The sequence below is a fragment of the Stenella coeruleoalba genome (assembly GCF_951394435.1).
Source record: "Stenella coeruleoalba genome assembly, chromosome: 7".
Lineage (NCBI taxonomy): Eukaryota > Metazoa > Chordata > Mammalia > Artiodactyla > Delphinidae > Stenella > Stenella coeruleoalba.
The window spans coordinates 120,426,423-120,441,699 of NC_137153.1; the positions used below are offsets into that span (position 1 = coordinate 120,426,423).

General features: G+C 60.4%; 1 protein-coding gene across 5 annotated transcripts in view; it reads left to right on the forward strand.

Moving 5' to 3' along the window:
• The first annotated feature begins 8,616 nt into the window (after positions 1-8,616).
• VAV2 (vav guanine nucleotide exchange factor 2) overlaps positions 8,617-15,277 on the forward strand; it is a 177,542-nt gene continuing 170,881 nt past the window's right edge. For 3 of the 5 annotated variants that reach the window (XM_079927729.1, XM_079927732.1, XM_079927733.1), the window contains exon 1: positions 8,617-10,030. In XM_079927729.1, the coding sequence (XP_079783855.1) occupies positions 9,827-10,030 (204 nt within the window). In that variant the 5' untranslated portion in view covers positions 8,617-9,826. The remainder of the gene's footprint in view (positions 10,031-15,277) is intronic. The other 2 variants (XM_079927730.1, XM_079927731.1) reach the window with 1 other exon arrangement.

The window sequence follows — 15,277 nt, forward strand, 5'->3', positions numbered from 1 at the left end:
GCATGAAGCTACTGGCTGGGAAAACACACGAGCTGGGACTGCCTTTGACCGCGAGCCGGCGCAGGGTCAGGCCTGTCCTGAGTGCTGTGTGCGCATCGATCTCATTGACTCAAGCAGCGCAGCCTCTGCCCTGGGTTCACCGTCGTACCCACTTCACAGACGAGGAGACTGAGTCTCAGACACATATATCGCTTTTGCCAAAGGGCACAGAGTGGCTGCATGGAACTCGGGAGGCCTCCCTCGTGGCCTTTCTCTCTGCGGGAGCCTCCTAGCCCTCCAGCTCGAGCACATGAGAAACGCTAGAGAGGTGAGACCTCGGGGTTCTCCCTAGGGGCTTCAAGTCTCAGGAGGTCCCCCTATGGCCCTCTCCCGCCCCAGCTCTGCCGTGTGCCCAGGGTGGGGTCTGTGAGGGGCACCTCCTACTGAGCCTGGCCTTCTGGCTGCAGGGTTGGGCCATAATCTTCTCTCACTAGTTGGAGCCAAGAAACCTGCAAAGGCCCCTCGTAGGGAAGCCCCTCCTGATCCTGCAGGTCCCCCAAGTGCTGAGCCCACTTGGGGGGCCTGCAGGATCACTCAGTCACAGGGACCTCTACTGGGGTAGCGGCATCACCACATTACATCAGGATGAAGCATGGGAGTGTGTGTTGGGGGTGGATGGGGGCTCACTATGTCAGTGGGGGGACTGAGCTCTGCTCAGACAAACAACACGTTGACCTCTGGGACCCGTGGGACATCCCTGGAAGGCAGGAGGCCTTGGTGCAGCCTCTGTAGCCCCCACCTGAGACCTCTGTCTTGACTGTGATAATCCTGGGCCAGCTTCATTTCCCCACCAAGGGGCAAGCTTTGTGCAGGGCGGGTACTCAGAAGTGTTTTCTGGTTGGATGTGGGGGGAATGGTTGGGTGAGTGGTTGGGGGTTGGATGGTTGGATGGGTAGATAGATGGATGGATGGATGGATGGGTGGATGGATGGATGGATGGGTGGATGGATGGATGGATGGGTGGGTGGATGGATGGAAGGATGGGTGGATGGGTGGATGGATGGATGGATGGATGAGTGGATGGATGGATGGATGGGTGGGTGGATGGATGGAAGGATGGGTGGATGGGTGGATGGATGGATGGATGGGTGGGTGGATGGATGGAAGGATGGGTGGATGGGTGGATGAAGGAATGAATTCATGCCAGGCACTGTGTTGGATGCAGGCAGGACACAGGGAGGTGAGACCACAGGCTGGGCCCAGAGGAGGCCACCGTCCATCCCACTCCCAGCAGATGTCTGCAAGCAAAACACTGAGGGACACTGAGAAGGCAGGAGATGGTCCCTGAAGGAAGAGATGGCTGAGATGGGTTGTAGGAAACACACACATTCTCTGAGTGGACCAGGCTCCTGTGAGCCCGCGGCTGGAGCCAGCTCTAGTTAAGGGGCAGGCAGTTCAGAATTGCAGGTACATGAAGGATGAAGATGGGGTAAGGGGTGGAGGTTAGGAAGTGGCTCGGGTTAGCCTGAGGGGACTGTGATGGGGTGCAGGCGACTCCAAAATCACGCCTAGGAGGCTGTGCTCAGAGGGCTGGGGGAGCCAAGGGCTTTTTTTTTTTTTTTTTTTTTTTTGCGGTACGCGGGCCTCTCACTGTCGTGGCCTCTCCCGTTGCAGAGCACAGGCTCTGGACGCGCAGGCCCAGCGGCTGTAGCTCACGGCCCAGCCGCTCCGTGGCATGTGGGATCTTCCCGGACCGGGGCACGAACCGGTGTCCCCTGCATCGGCAGGCGGACTCTCAACCACTGCGCCACCAGGGAAGCCCGGCAGGCGGACTCTCAACCACTGCGCCGCCAGGGAAGCCCTGGTTTGTTTTTTACGTTGAGACATAATTGTATAAAATCTACCCATTTAAAGCACACAATCTGATGGCTTTTAGTTTATTCACAGCTGCGCAACCATCACCAGAGTCTGTTTGAAAACATTTTCATCTAAGGAGACCCTGTCCGGGGCTTCCCTGGCGGTCCAGTGTCTAAGACTCCGTGCTTTCATTGCAGAGAGCGTGGGTTCGATCCCTGCCGGGGAACTAAGATCCCACATGCTGCGTGGCGCGGCGCGGCCCCCAAAAATAAAAATAAAGAAACCCTGTCGCCATCAGCAGTCACACCCCGTTTGCCCACGTGCCCCCAGCCCTAGGCAACCACTAACCTACTTTGAGCCTCTGATTTGCCTATTCCGGACATTGCGTACAAGTGGATCCCATAACGTATGGCGTTTTGTGTCTGGCTCCTCGCAGTTAGCGTAACGTTTTCTAGCTGCGTCCATGTCGTGGCGCGTTCCAGTGCTCATTCCTTTCTGTGTATGTGGCAAAATACACAACATGGACTTGGTCCTTTAAACCACGTTTAAGGGCACCGTTCAGGGGCATATAGTACGTGCCCATTGCTGTGCCGCCGTCACTACCATCATCTCCAGGACGTTTTCATCTTCCCAAACGGAAACTCTTCCCGGTAGACGGTAACGCCCCATCCCCTCCCCCAGCCCCTAGCAGCTGCTTTTCTGTTTTCTCTTACTACAGATATACTGATTCTGGACATTTCATATAAATGGAGTCATATAACTTATAACCCCTTTTTCACTCAGCATAAGGGTTTAGATAGGAGTCCATCCATGCTGTAGCAGGTGTGAGAATCTCATTCCTTTTTATGGCTGAGTAACGTTCCATTCTAGGGATGGACCACATTTGGTTTCTCCATCATCCGTGGATGGACACGGGCTGTGTCCACCTTCAGCTGTTGTGAGTATGTTGCTGTGCACATGGGTGTTTGAGTGTCCACTGTGTGGACAGGGGGTGAGCGTTGAGCAGAAGGCAGCACGACCAGCTTTGGGGGTTAGAAGGGTCGCTCCTGCAAGGGGTGGGGTGTCTGTGGGGGTCAGGTGGGGGAGAGAGACTAGAAGGACACCTCCAAGCCTTGGGGAAGTGTGACGCACAGCTGCTCTCCTCAGCTCCCAGCATGCACGCTGGGGGAGCGTGCTTTTGTTAGTTTCCTGGAATAGGCAAAACGTGCCTGATCCTGACGTGATGGAGAAGAACCTCCATCGTAACGTCTTTGCTTTCATTGATGCAGCGAATGCCGTGGATTCCATCCACGATCCCAGGGAACCCCCGCCGTGGGGAGGCAGGTCTCATGAATTCACAGGTGAGAAGACAAGAGGACGTGTGCTTTCTGCAATGTCACACCTCGGGGAGCGGGGCCAGGCTTCAGACAGACCCCACGCTGCCCAGCGTGACTGCAGCCACGAGCCACGTGTGGCTTCTGAAGTCTTGAATGCGGTTCGTCTGACAGAGGAGCCAAACTTTTAATTGCATTTAATTTTAATTCACGTAAAATCGGATACCCAATTCAGTTTTTGGCAAACTTTCAAGTATATTTGAAACAACTTGGGTACATGAATGTATTTTTTCAAGGATACATTTTCTGAACTTTAAATACAGATCAAACGTTTCTGATGACAGTTTAGTGCTCCTGCTGAAATGTGCTGGGGGTGTAAAATACACACTGGATTTTGAAGACTTTAGCATGAAAAGTAAACTGCAAAATGTATCGTTAATATGTTTTCAGGTTGGTTACATGAGATATAGTGGATTCAAATAAAATGAATTATTAAAATGGATTCCACCTACAAGGAGCTATCCTTCAGCCATAAAAAGGAATATAGTACTCACTGATAGACACGAGTGAACCTTGGGATTATGCTGAGTGAAAGAAGGCCATGCATTACATGATTCCATTGGTATGAAATGTCCAGGACAGGCAAAGCCATGGACACTGAAAGTAGATTAGCGGTTACCAGCTCTGGCGTGGGCAGGGTGTTGGAATGGCAGCTGTGGGGCATGGGGTGTCTTTTTGGGGTGATGGGCACATTCTAGGATTCAGAGCACTCGTGCTGGGGTGCAGAAGCAGGGTCTAGCAGGGTCACACTCCCTTGACTGTGCTGACTTACTGCCCCAGGAGGGCTCCCTCCTGCCCAGGTCAAGGGCCGTATTGAACACCAGGAAGGGCAGGGGCAGACCTGCCCTGACCAGGGCTCTCCACGGCTCTGTGTTCTGAATACCACGGTGTGCTTCCTCCTTTCAATGACAGCCCGAGCTCCTGGCAGCCAATGTCAAGGCTGAGCCGGCCCAGGACCACCTTCAACGGCAGCGGCACCCGGGCCACCCCTTGGGTCCCGTAATGTACAACCAGCCGCATGGGGCTTCCCTCGGCCAGACTGGACGCCCCCCTCTGACCTTCGCTGAGGTGGCCTGCTGGGGTCACAGTGATGGGGCTCCTGCAGAAATCTGGGATCTGCCCCCAAATACCGGCTTCTCAGCCTCACGCCCACAAATGAATTAAGTCCTGGAGGCCCTCCCCCCTCCTTAGAGCCTTAAGTAACCCTGCACCCTGACCTCACAGGCGCCTCTCGAAGAGACCCAAGCCCCGAACAGGACTCCGGGGAAGCTGCCCGGAACCAGGGGGGGTAGGAGGTACCACGACAAACCCCACTGGAGGTGAGAGGTCAGAGGTCACAGTCAGGGGTACAATCCATGGACCATGGCATTTGACTTAATTTTGAAAGTCGAAGCACAAGCAGTGAAAAGTCTGCATTTTGCCTTTTCAAACAAAACGTAAAAAGCCCACACCCAGCAGTTCAGTGGGGTGTAATCTGACTCCACGGCGGGCCAGAGGCCTTTTTCTACACCTATGGTTTCCCAGGAAATCGTGACAGCTGAACTGGCATGATGCAGCTACAAATGGAATTTGCAAAATGTGTGTGTTCACGCGGTTTGGACATGAGAATAAGTCCTTCACCCAGTCACGTTGGGAAGAGTCAAAACTTTCACTTCCCCTACCCCAAGAACAAGGCCTGTGCTTAGTAAATGCATTCTGGGGGGGGGGGGGATGCAGGAGGGATGGGTGGGTTGGACGGGTGGAGGGATGGAGGGATGGGTGGAAGGATAAAGGAGGGATGGACAGAGCGATGTGGGAGGGATGGGTGGACTGCAGCTTCGGGGGAGGGCCTTTGCAGGAGAAGCTCCCAGCACGTCCCTGAGTCCCTGGCTATGGAATCAGGGCCCTGTTGCGAGGAAGCAGCGAGACCTCGCAGCAGCCCTTGGCATTCTGGGGGAAACCTGGTCATCAGAGGAGGCCTGTGAGGAAAGGACCGGTCTGGGGTGTTTGGATGGGCAGAGAAGCCTCCAGCCAGAAGAAGCAAAGTCCCCAGCAGGAGGCATCGCAGGAGACAGACTTAGGATTCAGACGAGGGCTCCAACCCTGCCTCTGCCCAATGCCTAACATCGGCCGGTCCTCAAGCTCCGTGACCATCTCCTGACAACAGAATAGCAACGCGCATGGCCTGGAGCTGGACGGTCATTCCCTGCGAGGCAGAAGCGGGGCGGCTCCCACGAAGCGGCCGCAGCCTGTCGGCCGACCTCCCTCCAAAGGCCTCCTTTGGGGCCCGCCGGGACCCTGCAGCCACCAGGCTTCCAGGAGCTCGAGGCCGGTGGCGGCACTTCCACACCCTGTCCTCCTTCAGCTCAGACACAGGCTGCGTCCCCATCAGCCCCTTCCCAGCCAGCTCTGCTGCTGCTGGCCGTGCTCGCACCCACTTCTGCAGTGGGTGTGTGCGTGCTGGCCTTTGAAGGCTGTTGAATTCAGGATCTACGTGCTGAGTCAGGATCTCCGTGTTCTAGACACCACAGCATTTTCCCGTCTCCTTGGTCTCCTGTCCACCCAAACCAGCATGTCGACCGACAGCTCTCGGTTCCAGGCATGGAAACCCTTTGCAACAGCGAGATTTGGGTGCGTGAGCAGGTGCCGGGGAGGCTCCTTTGCACCTCGCTGGGTGATGCTGGGCAGTTCCCAGCGTGCTCGGCTTCTGTGTTTAACCGCCCAGGGCAATGACTCTTACTCTCACCGTGAGGCTTAACGGAGGCCAGGCACACACAAAGCCCTGAGGCGAGCCACGCAGCACTTAAGAAATGGGAGTGGCTATTAGTCGTGAATAGTTAGAATAATATGCTAAGTCAGTGCAAATCTCACAGGGTGTAACGTTATAGATTCATATAACAATGGTGAGATATGCTACAAATCAACAGATGGCACAGCCTAGTTTTTAAACCTTTGTATCAGTTTTACCCATTTCTGTGACTTCTACGAACGCAGAGAACTGGATTTTCAAGTCGTAGCTGCAGTGCTTTGCTGACCTGTTGGTTTATTTATTTCGCATTTGAATTTTTGTTTCTTTCGGCGGCGCCACGCGGCTCGCGGGATCTTAGTTCCTGGACCAGGGATTGAACCCGTGTCCCCCACAGTGAGAGCTCGGAGTCCTAACCACTGGCCTGCCAGGGAGGCCCTTATTTGGTGTTTCATTTAACGACTCTTTTTCGACTACCTACCAGGGGCTGAGCCCAGTTTGCAGTGCTGGGAGTGAACTGGGGACAGGACAGAGATGGCCCCTGCTGCCACAGAGCTGACAATCTAGAGGGATGCGACCGAGCAACAGACACCGTGGCGGAAACTGCAGAGAAGGAGTCTCATAGCGGGAGAGGGTCAGCAGAGGAAGTGAGGGTGTGAGCCATGTGGCCATCCGGGCAAGAATCCCAGGCAGAGGGGTGGCAGGTGCAAAAGGCCCTGAGGTGGGGGCGCCGCTGGGCGTGGCCGGAGGGCTGTGGGAATGACGTCATCCGGGGAGGGGACGCGCCACATGGGACCTGCAAGCGATGAGATTTGATTTTATCTCTGGTGAGGGGGAAGCCACGAAGGGCCCCCCGTCTGGGCAGGAGGGTGACAGGGCCTCACCAAGGTTTCACTGGGGCCTTGCTGGCTGCAGAGGACAGACTGAAGGGGGCAAGGGTGGCGCAGGGGGAGGCTGAGGGGCCCAGTAAGCGGGGGCCCGTGACCCTCCTCCCTTACTTTGGGGTAGGTGACTTCCTGCCCCAAGGGTTTCATCCACGCCACTGAACTGGGACGCCCAGCTTCCCGCCTCTCCTGCGGGCTGTCCCAGTGCTTCGTGTGGGCCTTTCTCACTCACGGCGCTAAAGGGGGGCCACGCTGAGAGGCAACCCCCAGAGGGTACCGTTCACTTGTGGCCTGCGGGCTCCTCTCCAGGGTGCCACCTCTATAGAATGTGATGGGAATTGCGTCCCCCTGGAGGTGTGCCGTGGGCGGTCCCGGCAAACGGCTCTGAGTCTGAGAAGACGTGGACTCCGCACCTGCTCACGACACCCACGCCAAGTGTTTGGAGGAGGCTTCCTATCAGGTTGCATTCATGCAGTCATTCATTCACTCACACCCAGCCACCCTGCGGAGCCTCCCCCAACCCTGTGAGGTACACAGGTGGGCCAGTGTCCCCAGTAGGACACTGGGGGTCAGGAAGGTGTTGCGATTGGCTAACACACAGCAGTGAGGCCTGCGTCTCCTGACTTGGCTATTCTCCAGGCCAAACCTGATCTTCCTGCCGCTGGGCAGCGTCCCGCCAAGGGGCAGCCAGGTGGTGACAGTGCCCTCTGCACCCACCAGGGGGCAGCAGACGATCATCGGTGCTGATGGCTGGAGGGTGGCTGGCTGCCTGCGTCCCAGCCCGGGCTCATCCTCTAGGTTGGTTCCCTGTCCAGGCAAAAAGGCCAAGAACAGTGAGGACACGAATAGTGTGCCCCATTCTGCCCCAAGCACTGTGCAAAGCACCTGGATGATTACTTCTGTTCAGTCCTCACCAGCGATTCTGACGGGATGGGGCACTCCCCATTCTACAGAGAGGGTGGGGGGGGGTCCTGTGCAGGTTCTGGGGCCGGGGGCGGCTGGAGGCGCCGGGAGTCAGGCTCTGTCCCCCGCTTTGTGATTTCTCGGGGTGATGCTAGAAGAAGCCGCCTGCTGCCGCGGGGTCATCTCCTTTTGTCTCGGGCAAGGCAGGCTCGATCTCACCCGTCTGAGGCAGGCTCCTTCCTGTCCGTGTTCAAGAAGGTGCCGCACCCGTTTCCTCGGAGGAAGGATGCCTGGACAGGAACTTGGAGCTCACCAGTCACTTGGCCTGATTTTACTCCTGCCAGAGTCTGGGGTGTGCCCTGGGAGCCCAGCCCCCTCCTCCGCTCCTCTCTGTGGGCCAGAACCTTGCCTGGGTCCCCATGCTTCCTCTTCAGTTTGGGAAGGGGCCAGCCTGACTCTCTGCAGAGGCCACTGCCCAGAACAGAGGGCTCAGGGGACCCTCACTGGGCTCGCAATGAGGTAGGGGTGTCACCCTGCTCTGGCTCCTGCCCCAGGAATGCCAAAGGAAGGGGGGAACTGGGCCATAGGGGCGGCTGCCGGGTGCTGCCCCAGGGTTCAACCCAAGTGTGTGGGGCTGCTCAGAGACTGGTCACCCCCAGGCTCACCCCATGACTGAGCCAGTCTTAGAGGGGGGATCAGACTTGCCTAGGGTCACCCGGCTGAGAGCCCAGGGCTCCTAACAGCTGAGCCAGGACCCGTATCATTTCGTCGCCAGATGGGCTCTTTCTGTTCTAGAAGCCCTCCCACTGTCACAGGCCAGAGAACACTGCCCACCCCCTCCCGGAGGGCGTGGCCCAGGAAGGAGTTCAAGGCTCGGTCAGTAGACCCCGCAGCCAGCATGGCGGCGGGCGCTACCCAGGGCCGGGTCTGGCCGCATCTCTTTCCCTCTCTCCCACTTAACTTATGTCACATCTTCCATCTCGGACGCCAGGATTTGCCCTCTGGGCAGCTGCGAGTGGCAGGCCTCTGGGTTTCAAAACAGGCGAATCCCGGCCTTTGTGCGAGGTCGGGGGGCTTCCTGCGGGTCCCTAGCCAGCGCACAGGATAGGCAGGGGATCTGGGCGAGTCCCCGGCCCGGGTGCCTCCCGCCTCGAGTTCTCCCGTGGGGACCAATTGGTGGACCGAGAGGGCGCGGGACGACTCCGCGCAGTCGGTGCTCCCTCCAGGGTCTGTCCTTCCCGAAGGACCGTGCGGAGGCCCCCCAGAGCGACAGGGGCCACCTCCTGAGCTCCTCCTGAGACGCAGGAGAGACGCAGAAACAACGACCGACCATCACTCCACAGGCGAGCTCGCGCGCCCCGGGCGCAGAGCTTCCTCAAAATCTTGGTGCCCCTCGCAGAAGTCGGCGGACCCCGGGCTCCGGCCGCGCCGCAACCCCCGCCCTCTGCAACTTTTGTGAGCGGCAGCCGGGCAGGAAGTGGGGGGGGTCGGGCGGGGGCGGTGCCAGGCGAGCGCGCCGGCCCCGCCCCCACCCCGCCAGTGGCCGCGCCCCCGCGCCCCCCGCGCCCTGGAGCTGCGGAACCGCGGAGTCGGAGCCCCGGGCGTGGAGCGCTGAGCGCGAAGGCGGGGCGAACAAAGCGGCGGCGGCGGCGAGGGCGGCCCAGGCCCCGGACGCGCGGAGCAGGCGACCCGCCGGGCCTTTGTCTCGGGCGGGGCAGAAGCTTCGGCGGCCGCGGAGCGCCCCGAGCGCAGAATGCGGCGCCCGGCGGGGCGGATCGCGGGGCGCTGCGGTGGCGGGCTGCGCGGAGGCCGGCCCGGGGCCCGGGGGGACTTGTGTGTGTGAAGCGGGGGTCCGACGCGCTGCCCGGCGGCTGCCCCACGGCCGCACGTGGGCGGGAGCTGCGGCGCGCTAGGAGCCGGAGGAGGAAGAGGAGGGACGCGCGGCGGCGCAGCGGAGACCCGGGGCCGCCCGCGCGAAGCCCCGCCCCGGCCGCCGAGCCCCGCGCGGGCGGGCGGGATGCCCCGCGGCCGCTGCACTTCGGCCGGAGCGCTGCCCTGAGCCGGCCGGCCCAGCGAGCGGCGGGCGGGTGGGCGCCGCGGGCGCCATGGAGCAGTGGCGGCAGTGCGGCCGCTGGCTCATCGACTGCAAGGTCCTGCCGCCCAACCACCGGGTCGTGTGGCCCTCGGCCGTGGTCTTCGACCTGGCCCAGGCGCTGCGCGACGGCGTCCTCCTGTGCCAGCTGCTGCACAACCTCTCCCCCGGCTCCATCGACCTCAAGGACGTCAACTTCCGGCCGCAGATGTCCCAGGTGAGGGTCCGGGCGCGCCGGGAGGGGCCCTGGTTTGCGGTCCCGGGACCCCGGTCAGAGCGGCGGGCTCGGGGACGTCGGCAGGCGGCGGGACGGTGAGCGGAGCGGCGGCGCGCCCCGGGCCTCGGAACCGGCTCCTCCGAGGGGCGACCCCGGGAGGCACGAAGTTGGCAAAGTGCCCCAAGCCTGGGCTGCGCCTCCGCCGCCTCCGGGCCCTGCCTGGGAGCACCCGCTGCTGGGCCTGCGCCTCCCGGGGTGAGGGGCGCTCGAACCCCGGCGGGGCGCTCACCACTGCCGCCCCCTCTCCCGGGCCTGGGCCCCGGGAAGCAGCGAGTGCCCCCCCCCGGCCCCGCCGCCGACCCCAGGATCCCGCCGAGCCGGTGGCCTCGTCAGGTGTAAGGTCCCTGGCTTCGCGCCTGGTGGCTGGACGCCCTGGAAGACAGGGGCTCGGGGCGCGGCGGAAGGGGCCCGGCGGGGCGGGGAGCCGGGAGCCCTGGGCTGGGGGCACCGCCCCCTCGCCGGCCTCAGCCTCCTCCCGAACCCTTTGGGGGGGTGGCAAGCAGCGCCAGTCCCCCAGGGTCGCGCGACTTGGTGGGAACAGGAGCCCCTCATGCTTCCCGGTACCCTCCAGTGTGGCCTTTGTCGCGGCCGACGCGCATGTGGCTGCCGGGCGGGCAGGAAAATGTCTGCTTGGCCGGCGGGCGCTGCCTTTCGTGGCCCCTTAGAGGGAACTTGGCGAAGACTTAAGCAGAGTGGAGGCTGCTGTCCTGCCCCCACCCCGGGTTCCGCGACCCCCACCCCAGCACCTCTGAAGGGGCCCCGGGTGCCCAGCGGGGCCAGGGGCCACCCCAGGTCTGGCCAGCACTGCCCAGGAGCAACCTTCCTGCTCACCCCACAGCCCCTTCTTCTGTGACCCTCTGGCCTTCACAAGCCAGTGACAGCTGAAACGGGCTGGGGGGAGGAGGATGGAGTGAGTCACTGCTTTTCCAGGCTGGACTGCGTGGCCTCTGCCCTTTGGCTGTGACCGCATTTCCAAGGAGATGGGGGCATTCCCCCCCTTCAGGGAGGATGGGGGTGGCCGCTGACCAAGAGTCTTGAGGGGACGGGGGCAGGGGGCCACCCTCCCACTCCACGGGAAGCGGACGGCCCAGGGAGGGAGCCCTGGCCTGCCGTCTGGTCCCCAGGTCCCACTGAAGCCAGAACTATTCTGGGCCCTCTCAGTGCTAAGTAGCCTGAGTTCCCGGGGCCGGGTGCCCTCAGATCCAGTCCTCTCCTCTGCCCTCACCCCCCGGGGGCTGGGACATACTTACCCCATTTTGCAGCTGGGGGAACTGAGGGTGTTGGAGCCGCTGAGGGCAGAGCTGGGGCTTGAGCGGGAGTGTCTGCCTCTGGCTGTGAACTGCAGGGGCTGCCCAGGCTTGCTGGCTCCTGGCTGACTGGTAGAGAGCCTGGGGCCCAGGGCACGGCCGGGAGTGGCTGGGGGCCTTGGCTGGGTCCCGGAGCTGCCCCTCCCAGCTGTGTTTGGCCAGGAAGGGGGAGAGGGCGCGCTGGCTGTGGTAGGTGGCCTGGCTCAGCCCCTGCGCTTCCTGGGGTCCCTGGAGCCATCCTTGGGCCAGCAACGCTGACCCGGCACAGCCTCCTTGAGCCCCCCTGCTCCAGCCCGGATGAAGGAGTGTCGGGGGGCTGGGCAGTAGGGAGACCCGGATGGGCGAGTGTCTGTGTCTTCATGGCCATGTGCTCTTATTGAAACCTGGCACTGTCACCTCCCTGGAGTGACCGCTTTGGGGGCCTCAGTTTCCCAATCTATGTAATGAGGACAGTACTAGTGGCTGCCTCATAGCCAGGTTGTGAGGACTCGGTGAGGGGAGGGTAGAGAACATCCTTAGTGCTGCCCTGGATGAACCTTAGAGATCTTATCTGGGCAGGTGTGGCCCCTGGTGTCTGAGGGCTGGTCTCCCCTGCCTGTCCTCTTACGGAGGGTGGGGCTGGTCACACCCATCTTTGTGTGTCTCTTGCTGGTACAGGGATGGCTGGGTTAAGGCGCATGGCCCCATCTGTGTATTCACGATTAAAGAAACAATTCTCTTGACCATGTATGGCCGTGCAGGGCTGGGGAGAGGAACATGGCGGTCTGTCTGTGTGGCTTTCTTTGCTGTCTGGGGAGCTTCCCTCCAAGGAGGAGGGGAGACGACGTGGTCCTCCTGGTCCGTGGTGGTGGCATCACGAGAAGAATCACGGCTGCCTTTTCTTACCCACCTGCCCTGAGCGAGTCATGATTCTGGGAGGCGTATGTCCCCCCTGTTCCATGAATGAGACAGCTACAGCTCAGAGAGGTGAAGCGACTCACCCCACGTCACACAGGTAGTAAGTGGTAAAACTAACCCCTGGACTGAGGGCTCCCTTCCAGGACCGTGTATTTCAGAAGCCTTCCCTCTGCCGTCCCGCTGAGTTTCTGAGGGATGCTCCTGGCCCGCTCCTCAGGGTGTTCACGGTGTGTGTCTGTTTCCATGGGATGGATGGGGTGGGGAGTGCGTGCCTGTTTCCTGGGCGATCTGGACACTTTGCTGGCGAGTGGGCAGGGCCCTCCCATCTTCCTGCTGTCACTCTGTGCCCTCACGTGGACCCGTCCAGCTCAGAGGCCTTGCCTGACGTCCCCTCGTTCCAGAATGCCGCCCTGGCTTCTCCTGTGACCGGTGACATCCTGTTTTCCAAGGATCGCGCGTCGAGTGCCCCTCCCGTTTGCTGCGTGGATCTCAGCTGGGTTATTGGCCCCAAGGGCGCATAACAGGCACACACATTTACCGAGCATCTGCTGTGTATAGAGCCAGGTGCTAGGAGGGGTTCACAGGCAGATCCAAGTTGCCCCTTGTCCTGCCCTTCTGGATCTGGTCGGGTGTGCTTTATTTTTTTTTATCCAAAATGCCTGGCAGCCACGTTGGGTTTAATTAAAGTAATGCGGTGCGGCCAGATCTGCTGATCCTAATAGGAGACCGCGTGCGTCTGGGACAGCTTCAGTTACGAGGTCCCGAGGTTGCTGATGCCGGCAGATGGCCCTTGCGTTTGGTCTGCAGTCTGAATCTTTAGGGCACCACCCGCCCGGCCTCCTGCCCCCCCACCCCGGCAGGCCTCCTCTCCGTAGAACAAGGCTGGGAAGCTCGTCTGCAGGGACACGGCAGAGAGAGCTCCCCCATGCCCACACCTCTAGCTTCAAGTCCTTCCCGTCCCTGCCTTGTGCCGACGTTCCAGCCTGCGCCCCCCTCCCCTAAGCCTTTTCCATCAGGGTCCATCGTGTGTCGGGCCCATGCTGGAAGACTACCCCTCCTTTTGTCCTGGTTCTTCCTGTAGGAGCTAGTCTAGTGGCTGCCTCCTCTAGGAAGCCTCCTCTGATTTCACTCTTCTCCCATCCTGAAGCGTTGCGAGCCTGGCCCTTGACCTGCCCCCCACCCGTGAACCGGGTATGTACCTCTCACCCTGCGTTTTGCACACTTTGCTTTAGTAAACAAGCGTCCCTCGGAGCCACGCTCGTAGCTCACTGTCCTGAACCCAGGACGGTGAATCCCTCCCCCTCCGGACTGGTGTGAGCCCTCCCGAGGGGTCTCCGGGTCCCGCCGAGCCGGGCCTCCCTTTGCTGCCGTGTCATTCCGGTCCTTCCTTCGAGGAATAATTGCGAGCCCCTGCCCTGCCAGGCAAGGGCCCAGTCCCTGCTCTGAGATGCTTTCAGGTGAGCAGGACACACAACAGGTTGTTGAGGTGCCTGTGGATGAAGAAGTGGCCTTTAAGTGTCCTGAGAGCTCCCAAGTGCAGGCAGGGGGACGCGGTTCCCGAGGCCAAGGGGTGTGATGCCTGGGCTGCCGGGGAGCAGGGACACGGAGGCCGATTCCAGCGGAAACTAGGACGCCTTTTCTTTTCAAGTCAGGTTTTGTTTTTGGTTTTTTTTTAGATTTTATTTATTTATTTATTTATCGGCTGCTCTGAGTCTTCCGTGGCTGTGCGCGGGCTTTCTCTAGTTGTCGAGGGCTGCTCATCGTGGTGGCTTCTCTCGTTACGGAGCACAGGCTCCAGGCACGCGGGCTTCAGTAGTTGTGGCACACGGACTCTAGAGCGCAGGCTCAGTAGTTGCGGCGCACGGGCTTAGTTGCTCCGCAGCATGTGGGATCTTCCCGGACCAGGGATGGAACCCGTGCCCCCTGCACTGGCAGGTGGATTCTTAACCACCGCGCCACCAGGGAAGCCCCAGGTTTCGTTTTAAGTGTGAACTCGAGAGTAAGTTGGTGCCCTGCACCCTCACATGTTTCCTACAGAAGAAGGTCCCCTCTGCAGCCACCTGAACCCGGAAAACAGTGGGGATGGTGCCGCCTTGGAATCCCCTCGAGCTTCAGCGCGCGTCTCCACAAATGCCCATTTCAGCAAATGGTCCACCTGGGGGCTGGGGCGGCCCCTCCGCCTCACCTTGATTTTCCCGACCTGGATGCCTTTGAAGGCGACAGGCCCCTTTTGTTGCAGAATGTCCCTCCCTTTGGGTTCATCTGCCGTTTCCTCGCGTTGGATTCGGGCTTTGCACCCGGAGAGGGTGGAGTGAGCACACCGTTGCCTTCTCCTGGCATCCTGTCTAGCAGGTGGCACGTGGTTTCCAAGCGTCCCCTTGCTGGGGGTGTTGGCTGTAATCGCTTGACGCCGGCGCTGTTTGCCGGACGGCTGCGCCACGAAGGCCCTCCAATCCCCCTTGTAGGTCACGAATATTCTTGAGAAGGTGCTTTGAGACAGTGACAGGATCAGTCCTCCCTCCCTCCCTCCCTCCCTCCCTCCCTCCCTCTTCTCTTCCTCTTTTCGTCTACCACTGTGGATTGTGGCTTCCTATCCTATTCCACAGATTCTCATCTGTTACCGTCACTCTCTTTTGACGCTCAGATGGTCTCAGGTCTGACCAGTGGCAACTGCTTCAGGCTGCTTCCGTGTGTCTTTTTGACACGTTCCCATCATTTTGTGAGCTCTGTCTCCTTCCTGGCACAAGATATCTGAGCTCATCTTGTATTTTATTTTGTCCAGCTCCGGAATCAGCCGTTTGTGGAAGGAGCTCCGGGTCCGCAGTGCAGAGGCACATGTAGCAACCAGGATCTGGGTGTAGGTGCACCTGTGCTGGGGTGTCTCAGCCCTGAGACCTGGGCAGTGTGCACCTCTGAGTTAACCCAGGCGTGTGTGTGTGTGTGTGTGTGTGTGTGTCCCCGCCTGTGTGCTGCATGTGTCCAC